The 27,139-nt window shown below is 49.7% G+C and overlaps 1 protein-coding gene across 10 annotated transcripts in view; it reads left to right on the top strand.

The window, feature by feature from the left end:
- flncb (filamin C, gamma b (actin binding protein 280)) overlaps window positions 1-27,139 on the top strand; it is a 60,988-nt gene that overhangs the window by 14,822 nt on the left and 19,027 nt on the right. For 6 of the 10 annotated variants that reach the window (XM_035425993.1, XM_035425997.1, XM_035426001.1 and 3 more), the window contains exons 2-26: window positions 4,158-4,406; window positions 7,964-8,061; window positions 10,533-10,683; window positions 11,192-11,310; window positions 11,426-11,503; window positions 11,697-11,859; window positions 11,970-12,170; window positions 13,093-13,215; window positions 15,378-15,515; window positions 15,748-15,874; window positions 16,423-16,559; window positions 17,668-17,861; window positions 17,976-18,089; window positions 18,416-18,559; window positions 18,985-19,108; window positions 19,425-19,585; window positions 20,397-20,487; window positions 20,731-20,900; window positions 21,270-21,387; window positions 21,718-21,980; window positions 22,928-23,525; window positions 24,606-24,779; window positions 26,069-26,231; window positions 26,734-26,894; window positions 27,003-27,139. The exon at window positions 27,003-27,139 is cut by the window's right edge and continues 31 nt beyond it. In XM_035425993.1, coding sequence (XP_035281884.1) covers window positions 4,158-4,406; window positions 7,964-8,061; window positions 10,533-10,683; window positions 11,192-11,310; window positions 11,426-11,503; window positions 11,697-11,859; window positions 11,970-12,170; window positions 13,093-13,215; window positions 15,378-15,515; window positions 15,748-15,874; window positions 16,423-16,559; window positions 17,668-17,861; window positions 17,976-18,089; window positions 18,416-18,559; window positions 18,985-19,108; window positions 19,425-19,585; window positions 20,397-20,487; window positions 20,731-20,900; window positions 21,270-21,387; window positions 21,718-21,980; window positions 22,928-23,525; window positions 24,606-24,779; window positions 26,069-26,231; window positions 26,734-26,894; window positions 27,003-27,139 — 4,196 coding nt within the window. The remainder of the gene's footprint in view (window positions 1-4,157; window positions 4,407-7,963; window positions 8,062-10,532; window positions 10,684-11,191; window positions 11,311-11,425; window positions 11,504-11,696; window positions 11,860-11,969; window positions 12,171-13,092; window positions 13,216-15,377; window positions 15,516-15,747; window positions 15,875-16,422; window positions 16,560-17,667; window positions 17,862-17,975; window positions 18,090-18,415; window positions 18,560-18,984; window positions 19,109-19,424; window positions 19,586-20,396; window positions 20,488-20,730; window positions 20,901-21,269; window positions 21,388-21,717; window positions 21,981-22,927; window positions 23,526-24,605; window positions 24,780-26,068; window positions 26,232-26,733; window positions 26,895-27,002) is intronic. The other 4 variants (XM_035426002.1, XM_035425996.1, XM_035426000.1 and 1 more) reach the window with 1 other exon arrangement.

Below are 27,139 nucleotides of genomic sequence, written 5' to 3'. Positions count from 1 at the left end.
CTTCTTTCGCCCCACGAACTGGGTGTTTCTGCCCCGGGACGTCGTGTTCCATGACGTTAACGCCGTTTTTGACCTCACCGCTGCGACTGTTAAAAAGTTCGGCCTTTCATTTCTAAAGATTCCAGGATTCCTGTTTAATGTGCAAATACACTGGACCACAGTTTTATGTATGCTTATTTCTGAAAAGCACAATGGTAGTGGTGCTTAAGGAAAAGGTTGTGGTGTTACAGTTCATTTGAAGTACACACTCATTTCTGTGTGTCTGTGTGTTTGTCTGGGATTGTGTGTGTGTGTGTGTGTGTGTGAGTGTGTGTGCCTGCCTGTGTGTGTGTGTGTGTGTGTGTGTGTGTGTGCATGTGTGTGTTTGTGATCGAGCATGGGGGTGTGTGTTTGTGTGTAAGTGCGCACACGTGTGTATGTGTATTTGTGTGCACACGTGTCTGTAAAAATGCCAAGAGGCATTGAATGTGAAACCTGCTGCACTCATTATTAAGTCATTTAATTACTACTTACTGTGCACACGTGTTACGACTGTCATTGCTAATGCAGTGGGTGTCCATTGATAATTTTGACTCAGACGTGTTTGTTACTGAAACTATGCATACTGTCTGCTTTTGCTAACAGTACTTTATGGGCTACTACTGTGTAACTCGCCCTCGTGTTGTTCAATAACACACATTCCCACTGCACAGGCAGTTTTTCTGATTGCGCGGTGCTGTCCATTGTGTTAGAGAAATCCTGTGGAAAACATGAGCTGTCGGTGAGTGGCTTGCATCCAATCTACCGTTTCGTTTTTTTTTTTTTCTTCCTTTCTTTCTTTCTTTCTTCCTTTCTTTCTTCTGCTGGAGACGCTTGTGCTTTCGGAGAGAAGCAGTAATGGAATCCCGCTTTCCTGCCTCTCCTCTTCCCTGAAAACAACGCAGACTCCGCGTGGACGTGCTCCGAAGCCCTGGCGCTGGGTGGAAATTATTTTTTTTTTTTTTGGGAAAAACCCTCAGAGAGAGAGAGAGAGATAAGGGCACGCAGGACTCCAGGGCAGGAAGCGGCAGATTCGGACACCGTGCGCGCCGGTATAAGTCTTCCCCAGGGGCAGGTGGAACCAGATAACAGGATTCTGGCTTGGAGTTGGGCTTTTCTTGGTCACTATGTGCATTTGTACTGAGAGAGGAAAAACGGACTAGCTAAACCACTAGCACTTGCTGCTGTCATGGCTCGATACATTTATGACGTACAAAAAAAATATTCTTTCAGAATATCTGTGATATAGTTCTGTAATAAGTGCAGAACATGCAGAATTTCAGAGGCTGATTAGTTGCCAGGTTTTCTCAACCTTGGTTGGACCTTACAGATGACTCAAGGAATTTTACAGGTGAATCAAGGAATGAAGGCCTGACTGTGCTTAAAATTGCTCAGGATTTGAGCATGAATGTGAATCAGCAGCTGTAGTAATAAACCAGGGCTTATTGAACACAAGTGTGTTGAGTCCAGTCTCAATTCACAGCACTTAATGTGGATTGAGGATTTGAATACGGGTTAAGAACCATACAGTCTCAGCTTTATGATGGATGGCAATTTCAGTTTATGATGAAGGCAGCAGTGCCATTTTTTCAGCACTCCACTGGTCTGTTTGTTTGTATGTATATACACACATGTGTGTGTGTGTGTGTGTGTGTGTCTGTGTGTCTGTGTGCGCATGGATACGTGTGTTGGACCAGCCCTACTGAAGCACTCTTCAGCTGGAGTACCATTGAAAAGCTTAACACAGGAGTCTTGTAAGGTCTCCTTTGATTAGAGAATCAGGTCAGGGCAGACCTTGTGAGAATGCTGTTTAAATGCCAGGCCGTATATCTCATTTAATGCTGTGTTAAAACATGGAAAAAAGAGCCTCCTGGACTACAGCCACAAGCTTGTTTGGAGAGGGATCGGTTTCCCCAGATTTACACAGAAAAATGTTACGGTCAGTGTTAGTCAGCGATACTGGTCCACAAGTTCATGTTTCCCCCGGCAACCAAACAAACAGCAAACTTCTCTCCTTTGGGAGGAAACACCTTGAGCCCCAAAGGCCACAGGCTCTCCAAGACCGGCTGAAACAAAGACTGTGGGCAGAATCGGCACTTTGTCTCTGGAAAAGGTTCACACCTCCTCTCATCCTGCAGAAAAATGTGCGATTGGGGACCTTTGAGAACAACACTTTTTTGGACCATAATACTGTGTTACCTTCAACTAAATGGAGAGAGAGAGAGAGAGAGAGAGAGAGAGGCCGGGAAAAGGAGAGGGAGGGAGCGAGAGAGAGGGAGGGGAGGCACATTGTGGAAACACAGATGCAGAAGACACTATTTCCTGATAGATGGGGAATAGTTGTAAACATTAAACACATTAAATCATGCTGAGAATGATTTGTGTTAGAGACATTTAGCTCGGTCTGTGTTTTGGTCCTGGCTATTTGCTCTCTGGGTGGTGGAGAGTACTCAAAAATGAAGGACTTTCCAGGAGGTGCTGACCACAGGAATAAAAACTGTGGCAGGGAGGGACTGGATGAGAGACACATATGCTTACCTGGATTTAAATGTAGTAATTTAGTACTACATAATCCAAAGAGATTCCTTTTTTTTTTTTTTTTTTTACAATCCCACCACATTTTCTTCAACTGATGCATTGAGTGTGTACTGTAGGACTGAGTGGAGCTGAGTTCACTGCTTCCTGCAGCAATGGAGAGCCTAGCCGAATCGTCGTTGCTCTGGTCTGCATACATACTTTACCAGACTATGAACACAGTTCCCACTCAGCACTCCCCCACACACCTCTTCCTAGGGTTTCCAGATATCTGGTTTTCAACCAAATTGTCGAGGTTTCAAGTAATATGTACAGGCTTGTGGTGCTGACTGGGCAATGTAATGTCTAGTCACAGTAATTGAAGTAAGACATTTCACAATAGTTAATGACTAAGTGTATCAACAATTCCTCCCCCCCGGTCTGACAATGGCCGACCTCGTCCGTGATTAGGCTACGCTTCCCGCTATGCATGTTGTCCGAGTTTTGACAAATCCTAAATCGGGCAACCCTACCTCTTCCACACAGTTTGTGTGGAATCTCATGCAGGGTTAAGGAGAAAGGTGAAATGGCGACTGTATTCCCCTGGCTGGTGTAAAATAAGTAGAGCCTGACGTTCTTTTGCAAATACGACACAGCAGGGTTTCCCTAGTGCCCTGGTTTAAATTCCTATATGTCTTGTATATCATAATGTTTTTTTTACCCCTACTACGTTGACCTCATTTATGGTGCCAGTGTGAAATCTCATCTATCTCTCCCAACGTGCTGTACCATCAACCACTGCTATTGTTTTATCTCTACAGTACACACAGGATATTGCATAGGGCGTAAGCAGTTTTGGAGCAGTAGTTTAGCTGTGCGCCATTGCAATGAATGAGAACCTACTCAGATAGCAAGTGACTCTGGGCCTGGATCTGGGCTGAATCGGTCCTGAAGTCAGCACAGACAGCGCTGATCCGGTCCGGAGTCGCTTGCTGTCTGGGTAGTCCCTTCCACAAGTCCAGCCCAGTGCCTCTCTCTCCATATGGGATCTGTGCAGTGCAGCAGGGAGGAACTGTGTCACCGTGAACACAGACGCTGTTGTTGCCATTCGGCCTGGGAGCCGGAAGCGGAGGGGTTACTTCATTAGGCTGGTTTGGGCCTCTTATTGCATTAAAGAGGATTCTTTTCCTCTCCTGTTCTCCAGAGATATGACTCGGCAGGTTCGGATCATTGTGGGAGAGAAGGGAGCGTGGGCCTCACTTTGATCAGAGTTTGCAACTTGTGATCAGAGGTTCAGATCGTAGTTAAAACATCACTGCTATATCTGAAAGTGAGGTATTTCATTTCTTTTAGTACTTTTAGTACTTACTTAGAGCATTCTTTCACACAGTAGAATATTGTGACTGTTATGCTCTGTAAGCACTTGTACGTGTATGACTGTACAGTGTGAAGCTGCTTCATGTTATGGAAATTTGTTTGCATTCTGACTGAGTGACTCCTACCAGCTTTCACATAGTTTGTCTTCCATTATCAAACTTTATTAACTTCACAAGGACAACTGATTTTAAGTCTTCAGTATAATTACAGCGCTGTAAACGTGTCTCTCTCTCTCTCTCTGTGCGCAGACAGCAAGGCCATCGTGGACGGGAACCTGAAGCTGATCCTGGGCCTGATCTGGACGCTGATCCTGCACTACTCCATCTCCATGCCCATGTGGGAGGACGAGGACGACGAGGACGCCAAGAAGCTGACGCCCAAGCAGCGGCTGCTGGGCTGGATCCAGAACAAGGTGCCGCAGCTGCCAATCAACAACTTCCACCGGGACTGGAGGGACGGCAAGGCCCTGGGGGCCCTGGTGGACAACTGCGCCCCCGGTAAGCCGACTGATCCCAGGTCAGCCGATCGCAATCCCTGGGTGCTCTGTGAGAAACGGGCGAACTGATCCAGAGTCAGTCGGCTACGCCCCCCCTTGCTCTGCTGCTGTGTCATCTTATTGGTCGGTGGGGATGTTGGAGGTGGTGACATCACCCCCTGGGAGCGAGTCAGTTGTCTGATAAGCTCGTAAGATCTCTCTGTCTCAGTGAGATGATCAGCGCATCAGGCTGATCATTTTTATACCAGGAGCTGCTCACCACACGGTTGTGAGCGTCGCTCAGTTCGAATGCGTCGTTCTGAGTCAGACTGCTCTCTGTCCGACAGTGGACTGAATGCGACACGCACAAAAGCTAAAGCACGTAAAACAAGGCATTACAAGCCATTAGGCATGACACGAGAAAGGAGAATGCTAAGTGATGTGATGTAATGCTCTGCAAACGCCATAACCCCATGCTAATTAAGTCATAAAAAGTGAGAGAAATGTGAGGAGTAGGGGTGATGCATCCTCCAAAATTCCATTACAAACCCCCCTGAGGCAGCAGAACTTTGCTCATGCAGACCAATATTTAAGGGATGGAGGGGTTTTAGGGAGTTTCTCCTACGGGGGGGAATTTAATATGTTCCTCAGCCATGAATGGAACAGAGGAAGGATTCCATGTTCTGTTGGGGGAAGTGGGCGGGGATGGGTGGGCGTGCCTCACTGTTTGCTGGTCTGTGACCGAACAACAAAATTAAGTAAGGAAGCGCTCCTGGGAATGCGTAGATATGTCAACTGAAATCAATTAAAGGCTCTTTATTACAGGCTTTCATGAGGCCAGCCAGGGTACAGGGTGATTCAGGATTTGACTCAGTCAGGTGGAGGGATTGAAAGGTCACGTCCAATCAGATCAGAGTTGGGGGGGGGGCGGTCTGCCAAAACAGGAAGAGAAAAACGGGACCCGCATCGCATCATGGTTTTAACAGCCCCCTCTTCCTCTTTATGACAACATCAGAGCAGACAGGAAGGCCAGCGGGCGCTGACATTTTAACATCGGGCCCGCAAAGAGATTACACCATCGATGCTGTCAGGAGATCCACTGGGGGGGGGGGGGGGGGGCAGGGGGGCCAGGGGCGTCCCCAAACAGCTGCCCCGGATCAAGTGAATCCCTTGGGGGGGGCCGGCCGGCATCAGAACTCCCCGGACGGGGCCCTGCTTTTCTTATTTAGCCTCTCCCTGCGCCGCCCCAAATTTGGACCGGGTTCATTTTAATCGGACGTGGGGGGAAGACCTTTAGGACAGAGCTCTGGAGGAGGCAGAGAGCACTGAGCTGTCTGGAAATCGGTAAGAACACCATGGAGGCTGTTCAGTCATCCAGGAGGTTAAGTCAGTAAGAACACCATGGAGGGTGTTCAGTTATCCAGGAGGTTAAGTCAGTAAGAGCACCATGGAGGGTGTTCAGTCATCAAGGAGGTTAAGTCAGTAAGAGCACCATGGAGGGTGTTCAGTCATTAAGGAGGTTAAGTCAGTAAGAGCACCATGGAGGGTGTTCAGTCATTAAGGAGGTTAAGTCAGTAAGAGCACCATGGAGGGTGTTCAGTCATTAAGGAGGTTAAGTCAGTAAGAGCACCATGGAGGGTGTTCAGTCATTAAGGAGGTTAAGTCAGTAAGAGCACCATGGAGGGTGTTCAGTCATTAAGGAGGTTAAGTCAGTAAGAGCACCATGGAGGGTGTGCGTATGCGTGTACGCACGTGCACAAAATGTTTGTATTTCTGAGCGGGCCCCTCCCACAGGATGTTGTGAAGCGGTGTAGAAACAGGTGACGGCTCTGCAGCCAATGATTTCCCAATGGCTTAGTTTTCTTCCAGCCCAGCCCAGCCTGTTTCAGTATCAAATCCCCTTCTGTGTGTATCCAGTGGAGAGCAGGGAGTTTTAAAACTGCGTTTACAAGACTGGAGAGCCTGACGCCGAACAGCTCCGAAGAGCCAGGCGGACGGCCGTGTCCATACAGGGCTGTGCTTTACGTAACGATGCGTCCGTCTGTCATGACCGCTATAATAATAGCGATGATGAATGCACAGCGAGTGCCGCTTCGCGGCGCGACGCCCGTCCTCGTTCCTGCGCGTTTTTATGGGGAGGCCGTGCTCAGAGTCAGGCCTCAGGGAAACGCGCTGCGCAGTGCTACTATAAAACTCTCGCACGCCGCGCACCACACGCTTTCGTTCAGCAGCCCCGCCCTCCCTTAGGAGCCCACCACCCCCCCCCCACCCCCTCCACATTAAAATAGCTGGAGTCCAAGTTTCTGTTCTTGCACAATGAAATGAGAGCCTCTGCGTTTCCCAGTGCAGTTCTCTCACCCCCCCCCCCCCCACCACCGCCCTCCCCTCCCTCCCCTCCCACCCCCTCCCCCCATGGCCGATACTCTCCCCCCTTTTTAAAATAACCCCACCGCAGACACACAATACCGATCCAACGCTTCTGCGCCCCTGCTTTGAATCGCGCTCTGAAGTAACAGTACCCCGTGGGGTGCGCGAGAGGAAGGGGAAGGGGGGGCGGGGCTGGGGTTTATCATTGCCGGCAGGGCATTTGGGGTTATGATAGATTACGTTAGACTGGCTGGAATATCTGTAGGTCTATACGGTCCTGTACGGGGTGCAGCCTGAAATGTGTCTAAGGGATGGGTTCCCCGTGTTTTAGCGAGAACAACAGAACGACATACCGGTACGGTGTTTCAGAGGAAACGTGTATATAAACTCAACGTGCTGGAGGAAGCACAGAGAGTGATAGTCTGACTTCAGGCAGAAACGTGGTTCAATGTGTCAATAGATCCATATCCGGTATGAGCTCAGTTTTAGTGAGTTCCCACCAACCGAAGGGATTTGTATTGAGTAATGCTTGAAAAATAATTAACGTATCAATGTCAGCTATTATTTTTATAGGTGTTGCTATTAAAAGTAAGTCTTTTTAATACTATGCATTATGACTATATAGTACAAGACTTTCCCTCAATGGAAGATTATGTTACATTTTAAGCAATTTGAGATGGAACACATAGTCCCTGATGGGGTATGCAGGTACCGTGTAAAGTGTCAGCGAAAATGTCTTTAGTTTGGCAATGAGCTCTTTCTTCATATAACAGCATCTGTTACTGTGTCAATATTGGCATAACATTACTCCCAACGTTATCAGTGCGGGTAGGATAATGAGGTCCTTACGAGGGTTAGGCACTTCCAGTGCCTGCGCCCTGCCAGTACAGAGTGTTATTCGCGTCTAATCCAATTAAGGCATTACCGCTTTCACCGACCGGTGCGTTCCCTTTGGCCACAATATGCATCCGGCGAAGTGCGAAACGCTGTGTCCACGTTGTCGGAGGAACAAAACCGCTCGAAACGCGGGCTTGCTCGCCCTTGCGGACACGTTGCGGGAGCAGGGGGTTCTGGGTACGTTGCGGTTCGCGCTGGCCGCGCGGTCCGGGGCTGCGGCGGTTCGAGGGACGAGCAGCGGCTGCTCCGGCTGCGGGCTGGCGCGGGGACCGAAATGCAGCCCGCTCACGTCCCGCCCGCCCCCCTGTCCTGCAGGTCTGTGCCCCGACTGGGAGACCTGGGACCCCAACCAGCCCGTGGAGAACGCCAGGGAGGCCATGCAGCAGGCTGACGACTGGCTGGGCGTGCCACAGGTAAGGTCACCTGATCTCCGCCCTCACCTGACTTCCCCCCCTCGTCTGCCAGGAACGCTTTGAAATGAACGTGGATACAGAGCCACAGAGTTTGCTGGTTAAAATCAGCACCCACTTCAGACCCAAGTAACCAGGTGAAGTTAGCTAACTGTGTTATCAACTGCTCTATGGGATTAATTAATTGCAGAGTAACAAAGAAAACCAGCTGGGCCTGTGGCTCTCTGGGATCTTTACATCAAGGGTTGCAGACCCTTGATGTAAAGCAATGCAGATACCACTTTATATGCACAGGCAACTACTGTGCACTGAGTCTCTGTAGATTCGGGGTTGGGGGATCACAGTAGTATTGTATAATTTTAGCTATTGTTGACTGATGAGAACCCTAACCAGTGCTATCTCTGTCCTTAGTTTGAAACAGCTGGCAACATATAAAATGGAAGAGAATATCATGTAGGGAAGACTAAGCAGCAGAGTGGCCAGGTGCATCATGGGAAATGTTGTCTCTCTTTAGACTCATCATGTAGTTTCATTACACAGCAGAGTAAACGAATAAGCATGCTTAACCTTTTACTGTCAACACTTGAGAGCTCTCTGATTGCAAGTTTTGATATGCTTGCGTTATTCACACAACACTGTGTAGCAAAGGACTTCAAAAACTGGTCGGTTGCCTCGTGTTTCACGTACAGTACTCTTGCTACACTCTTTTTTGGAGACATATGGGGAAACGGTAATTGAATGCAGATGCATGTTCTTTGCCTCCCCTTTCAACTGCATCTGGAAGGTGTACTGTTACCGCAGCCAGGGAAATGTGACATCTTTATATTCACCTGCGAACCGCTCTCCAGATGGAAATTGATACGGCAGGAAGTGACGTAAACGCCTAGCGCTTGTAACCGAGCAGTCGCCGTCGCCGGGGCGGGGACACACGGAGCGAAAGTGACGAACGCCGCCGCCGCCCCTCTCAGGGGAGCGAACTCCACCCCTGCGATGGCGCCCGGCTCGTCCTGCCCAGCTCTCGGGCATCGCCGTTCCGCGCTACGCTAGCTTAACTTCCCGGTCCCTGGGAAAAGCGGAGCGGGAGCGTAGCGGCTCACCCCGAGGAGCCGAAAAATTCCGGCGGGGCTATTTCGGGGAGCGCAGCTCAGCTCCGCTGGCCACAGATAAATATAGCGGGGGGGGGGTTGTGGGGGGGGGGGGGGGGGGGCAGTGTGACTCTGCGGCGTCACACACGGCTCAGTTTTGCAGAGTAACGGGGTGGGGGTGAGGGGGGGGGTTGGGGGGCAGACAGTTTCGGAATGCAGCTTTCATGCGAAATTCAGATGGATGCCGGGCGGCTTTTCTCGATAATGTGAACGCAAACCTGCCAAAAACTCCATATAACGGTTGGGAATCCTGCCACAAAATCCATGATGTCATTGTAAACCGACCTTTTTAAGTGAGAATACATATGGGAGTGAGGTTTGTGACTATAAAATTGGTTCTAGTTGCTGAAGTTTTTTGTCTTTTGAGGGTCAGTCGCAGTCGTTGGAGGAGAAGCCGTACATTTTAAAGGCTCCTCTGCTCCTGGCCTGGTTCCTTGTTTAAAAAAAAACAAAAAGAAAAAAAACCCAGGCACATAATGAAGGCCACGTCGATCTCCAATGTTCATGTGGAGCTCGGTTGTAAAGTGCGTACAGTTTAATGACAGAAAACACACGGGTGCACCTGTTGTTTGTGGTAGAGAGGAGGGGATATATCCACCCAGTTAGAGCGCTCTCATCTGTCTGCCATCTGGAGAAACAGCCCTGCTTTCCTTTCTCAGGCCAGGTCCCTTCCTCTCTCCCTCCCTCCCTCCCTCCCTCTCTCCCTCTCTCCATCTGTCTCCCTCACTCTCCTTTGTTTTTCCCTGTCCTAACGCAACGTAACCGGAGGGGAATTCTCGACCTTGTCCTCCTCAGGCTAATCTCATTTAGCCTGCCAAAAAAAAAAAAAAAAAAGATTTCCTCGTGAATCTTTTTTTTCTAGTCTTGCGTCTCCCTCTTGAACAACAGAAAACATACTGTAGATCTCAACACGGCAGAACAGCGCGAAGACTGTGATAAATTGCTCGTGGCGCTGGATTGTTTCTGGGCCATTTGAATGGCTTTTGTTTTGATTAGATTTCACTGGAGTCAGATTTTCCTATTAAATGCTATTCCCTTGAACTGTCCAGATGTGTGATATTTTAGTGAGTTGTTTCTGCATGACTGTCCTATGAGGATGAGTTCTGTATAACAAAAACAAAAAGAGTTATATTTCTGTCACGTATTCATTCCATGCATGTAATATAATGTAATGTGTCTGCATTCACACTTCACACCAAGTGAAAGTGAACCTTGATGATTTACAGTACATTTGACCTTGCTGGTTTCTGTGTATTCGTGGGTGACATGTAACCTTTGACCTTTGACCTCTCTGTCAAACGTGTGATCCGCTCCCATTCCGCTCCGCAGGTTATCGCGCCCGAAGAGATCGTGGATCCCAATGTGGACGAGCACTCGGTCATGACCTACCTGTCCCAGTTCCCCAAGGCCAAGCTCAAACCCGGAGCTCCACTGCGGGCCAAAACACTGCACCCTAAAAGGGCCAGGGCCTACGGGCCAGGTGAGAGAGCCATGGGGACTGACCTCCATTACGGAAGATCTGTGTCATGTGACACAGATGCTGTGTATCTTTGGTAAAGACTGGTGGATGTGTCCTTAAGGTTGCCAGATGGGTGGTTTTTGCCTGGAATATTTGTATGGGTCCGATTTGTGGTCTTGACCAAACAATAGAATGTCCGGTCTGATTCATTAATTGAGAAAATTTACAGTTAGTTTGTAGTCAGTTTGGATTAATTCCCTTCCCTCCAAGTCTGCAATCGTTCCCAGCTGTACATGCAGTTTGGTTTTGACAAATTCTAAATCTGGTAACCCTAGAAGTACTGCTGGGTATCACTGAGGAATCTTATGTGATACACAATACTGTTGTCTTATTGAAATCATGTTCACAATTTTCACTTTGGCCATACGTCAGTGTGCATTCTTTTCTAGAAAATGAGGTCTGCACAGCAAAAGTGATTTGGATATGATCTGCTTTTGAATGACTGAGGCGTCGTACTCATCCCGCACAGGTATCGAACCCCGTGGAAACATTGTCCTGAAGCTGGCCGAGTTCACCGTGGAAACGGTGGAGGCTGGGCTTGGTGAGGTCATCGTGTACGTGGAGGACCCGGAGGGACACACGGAGGAGGTGGGCCTAAACTCGCAGGAAGACGTGTGACTCACGAACACGATATGTCTGCCTGAACGGAAATTTTCACTTTGCTGTGTTTCATCGTTTGCTTTTTTTTGTCATTTTTTTCCAGGCCAGAGTCGTTGCCAACAATGACAAGAAGCGAACCTACACTGTGACCTACATGCCCAAGGTGGAAGGCCTTCACAAGGTAATGACATCACACTCAGGGTCTCTTGCAAGCCAAAAACATTCCAGTACATGGACAAGAAGAGAAGTGGATTCTATACGGGTCATGTTGTGCTTTGCTGGTTAACTTTGCTAAATATCGTGCTTGAGGTGAGGCATAGTCTCGGTGTCTCAGGGACTGTATGGGAGTAACGCCTCTTCCTTTGTCCCCGTAGGTGACTGTGCTCTTTGCAGGGCAGGATATAGACAGGAGCCCCTTCATGGTCAACGTCTCCAAGGCGATGGGAGACCCCAACAAGGTGTCGGCCCGCGGGCCGGGCCTGGAGCCCGTGGGCAACGTGGCCACCAAGCCCACGTACTTCGACATCTACACCGCAGGTGAGCCCTCAGGCCGTAGGCACCCTTTTTTTTTCGAGAATCTCTCCGCCCCTCTGGGTACAGGTGGGAAAGGCTCTTTGTTTTTATCCCCCCCCCCCCCCCCCCCCAAGGTGCCGGGGCGGGAGACGTGGGCGTGGTCATCGTCGACTCCCAGGGCCGGAGGGACACGGTGGAGATCCTTCTGGAAAACAAGGGGGACAGCATTTTTCGCTGCACCTACCGGCCCATGCTGGAGGGGCCCCACACCGTCTACATCACGTTCGCGGGCCAGCAGATCCCCCGAAGCCCCTACACCGTCAACATCTCTGAGGGTGAGCACCCCCCCCCCCCCCCCCCGCCTCCGCCCCCTCCCTGCCCTTTAACACAGAGGAGCGCACTCCAGCTCCGGCTGTCCTTCCCTCCTTAATTTAAGTCATTTTTCTGACCATCCCCCATCCCCCACCCCCCCCCTTGTTTCTTCAAACTAATGAATGCATTTCACATGGAGCTTTGGTATCCAACCAAAATATAGGAGGTGCAAGCTGGTGTTGAAGGAAATAATGATTGCATTAATATTTACATTTTTGTGCAGAAACATGCTCTTTTGTCTGAAAGACTCTGCTGAACCTATTATGATGGAGCAATGTGACGGTACAGTATGAAGGGCAATTTATGACAGCAAATTTGGCTCCTCGATGAAAAAATGGTCAAATCTGCCTCAAATTAGAAGCTTATATGTTGTGTTGACATGTTTACTTCTTAGCATGTAAAGCCAATGACAATAATGGTACCATATTTATTATATTTCATGTACTGTATTCAGTTGCTCTCGATGATTTCCCATGACACTGAATTCTAAGTAAAGTAATAAAAGTTCACATTAATATTGATAAAACTGCAACAGCTGGCAGTAAAACACATTTTCCGTTAGTAATAGCAGGCCTAAATCATTTCTTATGTATAAACCAAAGTGATTGTGACAATAGAACACTTAGAAACTGCGCTAGTTTTCTTTTTACAGGCTATGGGTGTGGTATAGTGCTACAGGGATGGGAGTGAACAGTTTTTTAGAGCTCATGGTTAGGGGAGCAGCACTTCCACATGGATTCTTGGGTCGCCTCTTGTACCCGGTTGATTTTCGATTCCTACTTGGTGGGTGGGGGGGGGTGGTGCAGCTAATGCGGGCGCCCCGCCCGTCCTTTGCCTGTGTAAAAACGCTGTTTCCTGTTTTCCTCTGCCTGTCTGTCGTTCTAGCCCCGCCTAGCGCCCTGCCGGCCGGTACTCCGGTTCAGATAATCCCCCAGTCTATTCGCACTCCGCCCACCGAAAAGACCAAGAAAATCCCGCCCCCAACGCCGCCTAAACCCAGACGACCAAGTTAGTACAGGCCTCGGGGTGCGGCTTGTGCCTGCCTGCGCAAGCCTGGCAACCCCCCACGCACACGCTATGCCCCCCACAGCCGAGGGTGCCCCAGCGCCCCCTCCCCTCACTGGCAGCCCGCTGGCATGTTGGCATGCGCTGGCATCTTGCCCTTCTGTTGCCCAGCTCCAGGCAGCTTGTTTTTCCGCGGATGGAGAACGACTGGCAGGCCGGCGTCGCTCCATCTTAACCGCCAAGCGGAATCACCGAAGGGTCCCGTCGTCCACGGAGACGGTCACCTTAACAACCGCTCAAAGCGCACGGACGCACTCCGCATTCTGCATTCCCTCTGCAACCGAGTGGCTGAGTTTCTGTTTCTTCCCAACATTGTCAAATGGAGGACTAACTTTTCACAGCGTAATAATTTTGAAAGACCATTGTCTGTTTATGTCACGTAGTTGACAGGCAGCATGTTGAAAAGTTGCTCCGGTATGTGTCTACTTGACTACTCTTTTATACTTGAAACTAATGGTTAATACAGACTGAACAACAGCCACATTTTCAAGACAAATTATGATGGAGGAGTTTGTGCAAAATATACCAGAACAACAAACATGTCTTAAAGTTTGTCCAGCGTGATTTAATATGTGTGAAATAACTTTGGAATACGTGTCTTAGAAGCAGAATTTATGGAAAGACTGGTTGGTATGTTTGTCATTCGGCGAGAGCGATGAGAGCTTTGAAGAGAGAACTTATGACCTTCATCGCTGTCTGTTCCTCATCCTCTTGGCACCAAAGCTATTGCTGAGTGGACAGTGCACCCCCTCGAATTCTCTCTCTGATTAACACTGAGAATATCCTGTTTTAAGCCTGATTGCAGCTTTTTGTAACCAGTACTCTAGTTTGTTGTCATAACCTACTCGCAGCCAACTTACCAGCAGAAGTTATTGCATCCGTGCGTTCATCCTGCTACTATTATGGTCTGTTTGCACGTGCTAGTCATGTGGTAATTTACTTTAGCGGTAAGATAAAAATCAGGATTTAAAAAAAAAATGAAGCGTAATTCTGATTATACGAGAAGAAAGCAAACGCAGTTGATTTGTGCTGGTTTTTGTAGCGGCCGTTCCGCAGTGCTTTACCGCGGTGCCAAAATCATAAGTATACCGATGTTAATTACCGTCAGTCTCCCGGCCCTCCAGATGGAAAACATTGCCTGCTCCCCCCCCCCCGCCACCCCCCCCCCCCCTCCCTTCGGTGTCATTAAAAAGCCAGCAGCCACAAAAAGCCAGCGGTAAATTGCCGCTGTCCAATCTTTTTTTTATTTATTTCATCCCCGAAAAAGATTCTGGATGTACCGCGGGGGCCCGTTTTTGTGTGAGTTTATTTACTGCACGTTAGCTGGGCTATAAACTCCGTCGGCGACCGTGATTTGCGGCATCCCTGGCAATTGTTGAAAATAAGTTTGTGATAAATCTACGATCCGCAGTGCTGATCGACGTGATGAACGACTTAAAAGGCCGAATTGCGTATTGATAAACTATTTGCTATTTTGTCATGGCTTCGAGTGACCGTGTGTGCAAGCTCATCCAGCTTTCGGTACTGTTCGTGCTTTTCGTGTGTGTATTACACTGTACAGTGCGGTACAGAAGCATTGCTATGCATTTTGTGCCTGTTTGCTCTCTCCTGTCCTGCTTTTTTTGGAGGATTGTTGTTTTTTTTTGTTTTTTTTTTGGTTTAACAAGGAATTCTTTTTTTCTCCAGCTGCTTTTCGTCTGGCAGAGAGCGCACGTGTTTTTTTTTTTTTTCCACGTCCATCTGACTAACACCGAGCTCTGGAGAATGAGTGTGCCTCTGAACTGGAGCTAGAGGCCGGAATTTAACAATCTCTCTCTCTCTCTCTCTCTCTCTCTCTCTCTCTCCCTCTCTCTCTCTCGTGCTCTCTCTCTCTCTCTCTCTCTCTCTCTCTCTCGTGCTCTCTCTCTCTCTCTCTCTCTCTCAGACCCTCTCTCTCTCTCTCTCTCTCTGACTCTCTCTCTCTCTCTCTCTCTCTCTCTCTCTCTCTCTCTCTCTCTCTCCCTCTCTCTCTCTCTCTCTCTCTCTCTCCCTCTCTCTCTCTCTCTCTCGTGCTCTCTCTCTCTCCCTCTCTCTCGCTCTCTCTCCACCCCTCCATCCCTGTTTAGCCAGCAACCCCAATGCCTGCAGGGCTACGGGGCGCGGCCTGCAGCCCAAGGGCATCCGGGTGAAGGAGGTGGCCGACTTCAAGGTCTTCACCCGAGGAGCCGGGACCGGGGAGCTCAAGGTCACGGTGAAGGGCCCAAGTGAGCACGGTCTTCCTGCTGTTATTTTTGTTCCTCTGTGTTCCAGGTTTAATGGTGGGTTTCCATTAGAGGACCTTCTTCAGCACCAGTAGTACCAATTGTTTCTTGTTCCCCTGGGGTCTCAGAATGGCTCTGCTGTTTGATATCAATTTGAAATTCCGTTCTTGTCTTCTGCTGTTGAGTAGCACGGTAGCACGTCCGTTTGGCGCTAACCGCGTTCTCGCGCCCTCAGGAGGCGGAGAGGAGCCCGTGACGGTGCGCGACGTCGGCGACGGCGTTCACGAGTGCGATTACTACCCCGTCGTACCCGGGAAGTACACCATCGTCATCACCTGGGCAGGACACACCATTCCACGCAGGTGAGGAAGACCGTCGTCCGTCCCGCAGGGGTCAAAAGGAACGGGCAGTGCCACTTCTACAGGAATCAAAACAATAGTCACAACCGCAATCAAGCACTTTCTCTTCAGTGTTCCACACTGAGTGGACACTGCCATTTTAACATTCCACCCTTTGAATTAACCTTTTATTGACCTGTGTGATGTGCAATCAAATGGTAACCATGGTTATTAGTTGAAATCTTAGCAGACGACAGCTGAGGTTCGTACTGTATTCTTTTCTAGATTGCATTACACGATGGGCCATGGCATGACTATTTTAAATTGTTAATCATTTCAGTCTTAAGCAATAAATCCAAAATTTTCCTCCACCAAATCTAGTCAAATATACATATGGATTCTATATACCTCGCTCTGAATGTCTCATATGAGTAATGTACATGGGGATTAGTTCCGAAGGTTTTAAGACTGTGTGTGTGCGTTTGTGTGTGTGTGCTTGCGTGTGTGTGTGCGCATGCGTGTTCGTGTGTGTGTGTGTGTTTCTGTGCGCGTGTGTATGTGTGTGTCCACAGCCCCTTTGAGGTGGAGGTGAGCGAGGAGGCGGGGCTTCAGAAGGTCCGAGCCTGGGGTCCGGGCTTGGAGACGGGGATGGTGGGAAAGTCGGCCGACTTCGTTGTGGAGGCCATCGGCACAGAGGTGGGGACTCTGGGTAAGTGAGAGAGGCCAGCGGCAGCCATGCGTCTAGTCCCTCTCCGGCTTATTCAGATATTAAAGACGCAGGGACACGATCAGATGTTGCGGGCGTGTCTGTCTGTTGGCAGCACAATGTTTCCGTTCGGCCTTGTGAGAGAACAGAGGGTCACAGGCCCTCTACTGTTTCATGGCCGCTGTGCAACAGCAGTGAAAAGCCAGTAGTCAGAATACAGCCGCCTACACACACAAAGGAAAAAAGACAGCGCCTCTGTACTGGAGGCCCAGGTGGGAGCGGGCGTGGCCATGGCCGGTGTTCTCATCCTCCTTGAGAGGTCCCGGCCCAACCCCACCCCCGTGCTGTAATTGTTAGCAGATTCTTACAGTATGTCAGTGCGCGAGCCTGCTATCCAGCTGCTTCAGACATCTCTCTTAGCAACCAGCCTGCATTGTGTGTATGTCGGGCCAGAGGAAACAGGTGCTAATACCTCCCTGTATAAAAAAAAAGGACGATTTAATTACTCTCTTGTGACAATACATTCGACAGTGTATACACAAGGCCTGTTTTCAGTCTTCAGCTATGTTCTTTCTCCACTTAATTTCCCTCAGACATATCCAGCTGATCTACAGGGTTATAGTGCTTTTGGAACGTAGTTTTACGAGGTGCTAGTTGAGCTCATTTTCAGTTTTCGTGTCAGGTGTAATTGGAGTGAACGTGTGAGGACTTCATAATCTCCCCGCTGGGGTCTGCCTCACGTGAAGCATGTTTATGATTAAAATTAGAATTACGGGCATTTAGCAGACGCTCTCATCCAGAGCGACTTACTCAACTTTTTACATAGCATTGACACTGCCAATTTATGCAGCTGGATGTACTGTATACTGAAGCAATGCAGGTTAAGCACCTGGCTCAAGGGTACAATGGCAGTGTACCTACTTGGGAATCGAACCGGTGACCTTCAGGTTACAAGACCAGCTCCTTACCCATTATAATACACTGCTGCCCCACTTATGATATAGAGCTGGGCTCAGTCTGCTATGTGTTTTTATGATGGGGAGCTTGGGGTCTGATTTTGGCTGCGGTCTCTGAGCTGACTCGGGGGTCCACCCGTCGGTCCGGTCCGCAGGCTTCTCCATCGAGGGCCCGTCCCAGGCCAAGATCGAGTGCGACGACAAGGGCGACGGCTCCTGCGACGTGCGCTACTGGCCCACGGAGCCCGGCGACTACGCCGTGCACGTCATCTGCGACGACGAGGACATCAAGGACAGCCCCTACATGGCCCACATCCTCCCAGCGGCCAACGACGTCTTCCCCGAGAGGGTGAGTCACGCCCAACCCCCCTCTTTGCGCGCTCGGACCCACGGTGTCTACGTCATGCTCGCGCACACCCGAGACTCTCACTTCCGTGATGTAATGTGTGTCTCCCCGCTGCAGGTCAAGGCCTACGGTCCGGGTCTGCAGCCCACCGGCTGTATCGTGAACAAACGGGCCGAGTTCACCATCGACGCTCGCGGAGCCGGGAGAGGTCAGCTGAGGATCTACGCCCAGGTACGGTGGCTGAAAGGACACCTTCAGCGTCTCTCCAGCTGCCCATCTGAGTCTTCTTTAGGGGAATGGAGAATGACCTTCAGCGTCTCTCCAGCTGCCCATCTGAGTCTTCTTTAGGGGAATGGAGAATGACCTTCAGCGTCTCTCCAGCTGCCCATCTGAGTCTTCTTTAGGGGAATGGAGGATGACCTTCAGCGTCTCTCCAGCTGCCCATCTGAGTCTTTTTTAGGGGAATGGAGGATGACCTTCAGAGTCTCTCCAGCTGCCCATCTGAGTCTTCTGTACAAGAACGGAGAATGACCTGCTCTTCCGTTTTCCACCGCAAGGATGCCGAGGGCTTCCCCATCGACATCCAGATCACGGACAAGGGCGACGGCACCTTCATCTGCGTCTACATCCCCACCAAGCCCATCAAACACACCATCATCATCACCTGGGGTGAAGTCAACATTCCCAACAGCCCCTTCAGGGTAAGAGACCAGTCACAGACTTTCTGCTGTTATTTTTGTTCCTCTGTGTTCCAGGTTTAATGGTGGGTTTCCATTAGAGGACCTTCTTCAGTACCAGTAGTACCAATTGTTTCTTGTTCCCCTGGGGTCTCAGAATGGCTCTGCTGTTTGATGTCAATTTGAAATTCCGTTCTTGTCTTCTGCTGTTGAGTTCTCCCGACAGAGACTCTGTTTTTCCCACTACCTCCTACTGTATGTACAGAAACAACCTCCAGTCTGGCTCCTGGATAATGTAGAAATTAATTCAATTAATATAAAGCTATTTCTGCTTAATGATACGTTTGTACAGACATGTACAGTGTGGGAAAACATGGGTGAGTAGTGGTCTGTGCTTGTAAAGTGCGTTGCTGAGAGTGTGTCCAGCGTTTTGTCCTCTGTCTGCGCAGGTGAGCATTGGGGAGGGCAGCCACCCGGAGAACGTTAGGGTGTACGGCCCTGGGGTGGAGAAGAGCGGGCTGAAGGCCAACGAGCCCACCTACTTCACCGTGGACTGCAGCGAGGCGGGGCAGGGTGAGCCTGGGGCACATTATGACACACGCAGGGACTCCAAGAGCTTGGAACTCACAGTGACAGTACAACGAGTGTACAACAACCAATGATCACCTTTCATTTCTTTCCTTGCTTGGCAGAAACACACACACACACACACACGTCAAGGTTGTTTTTGGTCATCTGCATGTTGGGTCTGACACTTGATCCAGTATGAGGGTCAGGGTGTGCCCCGTTTCCTCAGTAACTAACTAACTCCTCCCCCTTTGGTGTGATGCTGCACGTGATGTCAGCATTGGAAACTAACTCCTCCCACTTTTGGTGCGACGGTCGACAGGTGATGTCAGCATCGGGATCAAGTGCGCCCCCGGCGTGGTGGGCCCGGCCGAGGCCGACATCGACTTCGACATCATCAAGAACGACAACGACACCTTCACCGTGAAGTACACGCCCCCCGGGCCCGGGCGCTACACCATCATGGTCCTGTTCGCTGACCAGGTCGGGAACCTCGAACCTCGTTCGTTCTAAAGCTATGGTGTCATAAGTAGGACCCCGAAGAAAATCTTGATCATGTATACCTATAGGCACTTTAAGTTACATTACATTACATTATTACATCACAGGCATTTAGCAGACGCTCTTATCCAGAACGACTTACACAACTTTTTACACAGCATTTACATTACATGCATTGATACTGCTGGATGTATGTTGAAACAATGCAAGTCTAGTGCCTTGCTGAAGGCTACAACGGCAGTATCCTACCCAGGAATCAAACCTGTGATCTTTAGGTCACAAGACCAGGTCCTTATACTACAAGATATTTTCCTTTCCTTCATTATACTACACTGCAATCAACAATCATTTGGCAATCCGTGCAGACAAGTGTCTAATTACACAATTATGGAATAATTACGTGGTGTTCATCGGTGCAAAACAACAAAATTATGCTATTATGGGTAAGTGCGGAGGAAGTGAAACATTAACACGAAGACACCATCAAGATCGATGACAGAGTAAAATAATATTCTTACGGTACATTGCGCACTGACAGATTTCATTTGTTTTGCATATATTACAAGTTATCTCTATAACGCAGGACAAAGATTACAACAGACTGGCCTGTAAATGCATGAAAGCGTAACATTTTTTGTCTGTCTCACCCTTGCCTGGACACAGGCGAGAGAAAAACAGCTGTCAATAAAAATAACAGGTCAGAGAGGAGTCAGAGGCAACATCGTTTATTTAATTTATGATTTCGTTTTTAGTATAAAAGCGTCATTTTTCCATGTGTCTCTCGTCGACGCAGGAAATACCCATCAGCCCCTTCAGGATCAAGGTGGACCCCTCCCACGACGCGGCCAAGGTGCGGGCGGAGGGTCCCGGGCTGAACAAGACGGGTGAGGGGTGTCACGTCGCCGGGTTTCGACGCACCGCCGCGTCACGGGTGACTTCCTGTTCACCGTTCGCCGCACGTTGCGACAGAGATACGGGTCTGATGAGAGGGGTGGGGTCATAACGCAGAAAAAAAACCAACCTTGTTTGCTGCGTCAACAGCGCTAATGCTGTTAGGTTATGAGCTGCGTCGAGAGCGGATTGATCCGAACCTGAACCTGGTTTTTTTTTTTGTTTTTTTGGAAAAGGTGTGGAGGTTGGCAAGCCCACCCACTTCACCATCTACACCAAAGGGGCGGGCAAGGCCAAGCCGGACGTGCAGTTCGCCGCCGTGCTGAAGGGCGAGGCCGTCCGAGACTTCGAGATCATCGACAACCACGACTACTCGTACACCGTCCGATACACGGCGGTGCAGCAGGTAGGCCTGTCACCTGCGTAGCAGGTAAAGATCACCTTCGCTGAGAGGAGCACTCTTGCACTCTCTAGTGCGTATATCCTTAAGGTTGTACGTGTATAATATGGGCTTCCCTTTCTCCTTCACCCTATCTCTCTCTCTCTCTGTCTTTTTTGTGATTCTTTTGTGGTAGGCTTGTCTTTTTTTCTTTTTTCATATTATGTTTGAACTTAGATTTTTTGGTTTATTGTTTATGTAGTGTAATTTATGTAATATATTTGGTATGTTGTGTGGATAAATAAAGGATGGGTAAAATTCAAAATTCTCTCTCTGTGTCTCTCTCTCCCTCTCTTCCTCACTCCCTGTCTCTTGCTTTCGTTTTCTCGCTCTTAGGGAAACATGACAATCTCGGTCTCACATGGGGGCGATCCCATTCCCAAGAGCCCCTTCAATATCACCGTAGCCCCCGCCATGGATCTCAACAAGGTCAAAGTTCAAGGGCTGAACAACAGTAAGTGACCCGCTGCGTAAACACTAGCTTGCAGATGAAAGAACCTGGAGAATTAGCGAGACGCTAACTGCCATTGAACCGCTGAACCCAAAAACAGTAATCACATCACGAGCAGCAAGCCTGTGTGTATGACGGATTGCTGCAGGAAAAACCTTTTACTGTTGAATTTTATCGTTGAAAATTCTGTAATTCAACACCATTATTTGATTTCCTGGTTTTGGCAAAAAAAAATAGTACTGTTGCATACAAGTGTATAGCCGAACGGAAAATGCTGGCACTCAGTTGTATAAGAGGAATAGTACAATGAGTGCCTGTCTGTGATGGTCACAGAGGTCGATGTGGGAAAGGATCAGGAGTTCTCAATCAACACGCGGGGCGCCGGAGGACAGGGTCACGTGGACGTGAAGATCACCTCGCCCTCGCGCCGGCCAATCCCGTGCAAGCTGGAGTCGAGCGCGGCCAATGACTTTCACACGGTGAAGTACATTCCGCCAGAGGAGGGGCCCTACAAGGTGGACATCGGCTACGACGGGAACCCCATTCCTGGGAGCCCCTTCACCGTGGAGGGGGTCATGCCTCCCGACCCCTCAAAGGTAAGGAGGCTGGGCCCACATTCGGGTCTTGTAACCTGTAGGTCGCAGGTTCGATTCCCGGGTAGGACACTGGCATTGTGCCCCTGAGCAAGGTACTTAACCGGCATTGCTTCGGTATATATCCGACTGTGGAAATATAAATTCTGTGTAAGACCTGTAATGTAAATGTAACTGCGATGGCAGTTACATTTACATTACAGGTTGTAATTTCTATTGTAAAGTACAGGAGTACAGGCATTTTCAACTGACAATCTGTGCTGTGTGTTTCTGCTTAATAACTGGCAGAGATGGTTTTGCAGCTTTAGCCAATTTCAAGATGGGACATCGGTAAAGTTCATAGAAAAACATACTGCAGCCATTAACAGAAGTATTATTTTCTTAATCACGTCCAGTGCATATTCTGGGCCTGCCAGTGTTCCTTGCTTCTTCTCAGCTGTTCGGTACCGTTGAGTGGCGGCAGTCCTACTGAGGCTGAACAGCTTTATAAATAATAACGTATTAACTGGCGTGTTGAAAACTGGCTGCAGAATTTCGCTCTGGGGCTGGTTCTCCAAGCCTTTCTCGTTAATGCTTGGCAGAGGCATCGCTGAGTAAGGCCACGCAGTGCATGAGGTTATTACTGTGAAACGGATGGGTTGAGCAATCGACCTGCCCCCCCCCCCCCACACACACACACACACATACACACACAGACCAGATCCTGATTATTGTTTGTATCAAATTTAAACGGCACTGTGACTTTTAAAGTTCACAGTATTCCCTGTGTTTGCTGTTACCAAAAAAAAACCTTGCTTCATGAACTGGACAACAGTTACACTCCCATCGCAAGGATAACAAATATATGGATATCTGAGGATGTGGATGTATTTCCACAGTCTGGGATTGCACATGTCCCTTATAAACAGTGACGTCTTGTACTGTAATGGATTGCTGTCTCTGTCTCCCAGGTGCGCGCGTATGGCCCAGGCCTGAAGGGAGGATTTGTGGGTAAACCGGCGCCCTTCGCCATCGACACCAAGGGGGCGGGCACGGGGGGGCTGGGCCTGACGGTCGAGGGTCCCTGCGAGGCCAAGATCGAGTGCCAGGACAACGGCGACGGCTCGTGCTCCGTGTCCTACCTGCCGACGGAGCCCGGCGAGTACGCCATCAACATCCTGTTCGCCGAGGCGCACATCCCCGGCTCGCCCTTCAAGGCCGTCATCCAGCCGGTCTTCGACCCCAGCAAGGTCACGGCGAGCGGCCCGGGCCTGGAGCGCGGCAAGGTGGACGAGGCCGGCTCCTTCACCGTGGACTGCTCCAAGGCCGGCGAGGCCGAGCTCACCATCGAGATCATCTCGGACACGGGGGCCAAGGCCGAGGTGCACATCCAGAACAACGCCGACGGCACCTACTCCATCACCTACATCCCGCCCTTCCACGGCACCTACACCATCACCATCAAGTACGGGGGGCACGCCGTGCCCAAGTTCCCCGCCCGCCTGCAGGTGGACCCCGCCGTCGACACCAGCGGGATCAAGGTCTACGGACCCGGGGTTGAGCCCAGAGGTACGCCTTTTACAGAACTGACCGGAAAAGAGTCCCAAACAGTACTCGCGGAGAGCACCAAATATCGTAAACATGGTGCGGAAATATTCCCAGACTGGGCTGCATCAAAGATATTTCCCTTTCTTTTCCTTCCTTTCTTAATTAAATTTGCCTTAACAAATTTCATTAAGGAATGCCAGCGGACGACTTTACTTTGCAAGCCACTCGGGAGGGTGTCGAACGCGAACGCGATGCGATGTAACGTGAAAAAAAACAGGAGAACCAAACACTGCTGGCCTTTAGGCCCGGCTTTTCACCGTATTCACTTCCTCTGGCTTAATTAGCTAATAAACCACCCCCGGCTAAGATAAATGGTGCTGGATTATCTTGGTTTATTGACTCAGGCTACCTTCCGGTGAAAACTAATTAAGAGAGCTCTCTCAGGACAGAAATGATTGAGTTACCTCTATAGACCCCCCCTTTCCCTTGGGGGATAAAATAAACCTTATTTAACCACAGAAACGGGGCCTCAGTCTGCCCTGGTTAGTGCTGTTTGCTCATGGCGGTAGTTGCATGCATCCATATCAATGGGCTTCTGTTCCGACCACAGGTGAGTGGGTAGCTATTAACTTAATGATAACATGACCAAAATAATAATATGAAACGCCCAATAATAACAGTACATGGATATTGATTTTTTTTTGTGGTGGACATCTTGTAATTTTATCCTCCATAAATTGTCTTCAATCAATAGTTCCCATGTGTACAGTCTTCTCCGTTCACCTGAACTCAATTTCTCACGGTCTGTTTTTGTTAGCATTCAAAAAGGTGAGAAAACTTTATGCGTTTGCTTGACAGCTTCCAGTGGAAGGAGGTGTTTTAGTAGCCACCCTTTGAAGTGGCAGAGCTCTTATAACTCATGCTTTACCCAGAGGACCTTGGGGGGGAAGGAACCACACGTGTGTGTGTGTGTGTGTGTGCGTGTAAATCAAATTCAGCCATTTGTCCTCATCTGATAGTTGAACTGTTTCAGTGCTGTGAGGGACGCATATTCATTGGGAGGAGCAGTAAACCCCCCCCCGCCTGTCTTCGTTTTAACAGGCGTCCTGCGCGAAGTCGCCACGCACTTCGTGGTCGACGCTCGCGTCCAGAGCAAGACCGGGGGCGGCCACGTGAAGGCCCGGATCGTCAACCCCTCAGGCAGCAACACGGACGCCTACATCACCGAAAAGGGCGACGGGACTTACCAAGTGGAGTACACTACATACGAGGACGGTGAGGGTTCAGTCGTTACGTTTCACAGAGGTCTTGAGGCAGTGTTATTTACGAGTGGGTCTGGACTGTAGCCAGCACTGGTTTCTGTGAACTGGGGCAATTTATTGTCATAAAGCTGTGGGCACTTCAAGCATAATGCGTAAAAGAAAGTGCGTACATCCCCCCCCCCCCCCAAAAAAAAAAAAAACAGACCAACACGATATTTGTACATGATGCTGGATTGTAAAGTTTTTATACAGCAGCACGTCTCGATTATAAAACAAAGAATTTGTGGTTTCTACAAAGCTTCTGTTTCTGCTCTTAGTGGGAGGGAGATATCCCAGGAGCGTTTCAGGTTTCATTATTGTAACAGATGGAGACTGCTATTCGCTAGATCCCATTTTTCCATATAGGGAGGCACAGTGCCAGATCAGATGCCCAGGGAAATGAGTGCAGGACTTAGAGGAGAGAGAGAGAGCGAGAAAGAGAGAGAGAGAGAGAGAGAGACAGAGAGAGAGAGAGAGAGAGAGAGGTATGAAATGCAGGACTTAGAGGAGAGAGAGAGAGAGAGACACAGAGAGAGAGAGGTATGAAATGCAGGACTTAGAGGAGAGAGAGAGAGAGACATAGAGCGAGAGAGAGAGAGAGAGAGGTATGAAATACAGGACTTAGAGGAGAGGGAGACATAGAGCGAGAGAGAGAGAGAGAGAGAGAGAGAGAGAGGTATTAATGCAGGACTTAGAGGAGAGAGAGAGAGAGAGAGAGAGAGAGGTGTAAAAATATAGGGCACCAGGTAAGTGACTGCGGGGCTTTGGGACCACAGACAGGAGTATAAATAGCCGGGGCATCCGGGCAGATGCCCCGGCCCTGACAGGGCTGCGTGACAGACAGAAGCCCGTGGGGCACCCAGACAGGAATGTGGGGTGCAGAAATCCCTAAAGGTCCACCCTGCTGATATATATATATAGAGGAATCCTCCAGAATCTGGGGGTCTACCAAGGTGAGGGGGATTCTTCCGTCGCTTGCAGTTACTAGTTAAGCCATTGAGCTGAAGTGTGAATGTCGAAAATCACAGGAATGTTGAACATCACATTTTTCTGGGTTGTACGAGCCTGTAGGAGTTTTTGTACGACAGCCGGTGTTCCTCCATTGGATATGTTTGTGACCCAGACTCTGAACTGGGCTCATGGTCCGAGAGGTTAAAAATGGTTGAGGTATGATAGAGAACTCATACACTTGAATGCATGGATGAGTCACCCTGTGGGTGTTGTGCTTCCTCTGCCTGCCCCCCCCCCCCCCCCCCCCCACAGGCATACACCTGATCGAGGTCCTGTACGATGACGTCGCTGTCCCCAAGAGTCCCTTCAGGGTCATGGTCACGGAGGGCTGTGACCCCACCCGTGTGCGTGCGTACGGCCCCGGCCTCGAGGAGGGCCTGGTCAACAAGCCCAACCGCTTCACCGTGGAGACCAGGTACGCACCGGGTAACGCTCGCTTACACGTGTAGAGATGTCAAAAGTCAAGGTTTCACTGAGAAACGAACAATGTCTGACAGTATTTCCTTGTGGCTATATTCACACTTTTTTTCAGGTTATCTAGTTCGGGCTTCTGAAATATATCATAGGCACCCATGACACACGATCTCTTTCCGCTATTTAGTGGTTTAGTGAGTGGTTGCCATGTGTGACTTGCTATTTTCAGTCGTTCATATAGCAGGGGGCGTCCAATCTCACCAGAAAAGGGCCGGTGTGGGTGCAGGTTTTTGTGTTAGCCCGGCACTACAACACCTGATTCAACTAATTAACTGATCATGGCCTTCAATCAAGACCTTCTTAAAGTAGAATCAGGTGTGCTAGTGCTGGGCTATAACAAAAAGCCTGCACCCACATCGGCCCTTTTCGGATAAGATTGTACACCCTCTGCCCTATTAGCAAGCTCTGACGGGCTATGCTCCATTTTGTCTTGCCATGCTTAGGGGTGCTGGCACCGGAGGTCTGGGTCTGGCCATTGAGGGTCCATCGGAGGCCAAGATGTCCTGCAAAGACAACAAGGACGGCAGCTGCAGCGTGGAGTACATCCCCTTCACCCCCGGGGACTACGACGTCAACATCACCTTCGGAGGACTGGCCATCCCAGGTACCGTCACACCTCGAGCGTCTAGCATCGGACTCCATACAGCAGTGGTCTTCTGACTCAAAACCAGACAGCCAAGCGCTAATTGTGCGCTCTTGTCCCGTCCTGCAGGCAGTCCGTTTCGCGTGCCAGTGAGGGAGCTGGTGGACCCGAGCAAGGTGAAGTGCTCGGGCCCGGGGCTGGGGAGCGGGGTGCGAGCCCACGTCCCGCAGACCTTCACCGTGGACTGCAGCAAGGCGGGCCTGGCC

The sequence above is a fragment of the Anguilla anguilla genome, chromosome 7 (genome assembly GCF_013347855.1).
Source record: "Anguilla anguilla isolate fAngAng1 chromosome 7, fAngAng1.pri, whole genome shotgun sequence".
Lineage (NCBI taxonomy): Eukaryota > Metazoa > Chordata > Actinopteri > Anguilliformes > Anguillidae > Anguilla > Anguilla anguilla.
The sequence above is the reverse complement of the archived record's forward strand: the minus strand, read 5'-3'. Positions and strand labels throughout refer to the sequence as shown.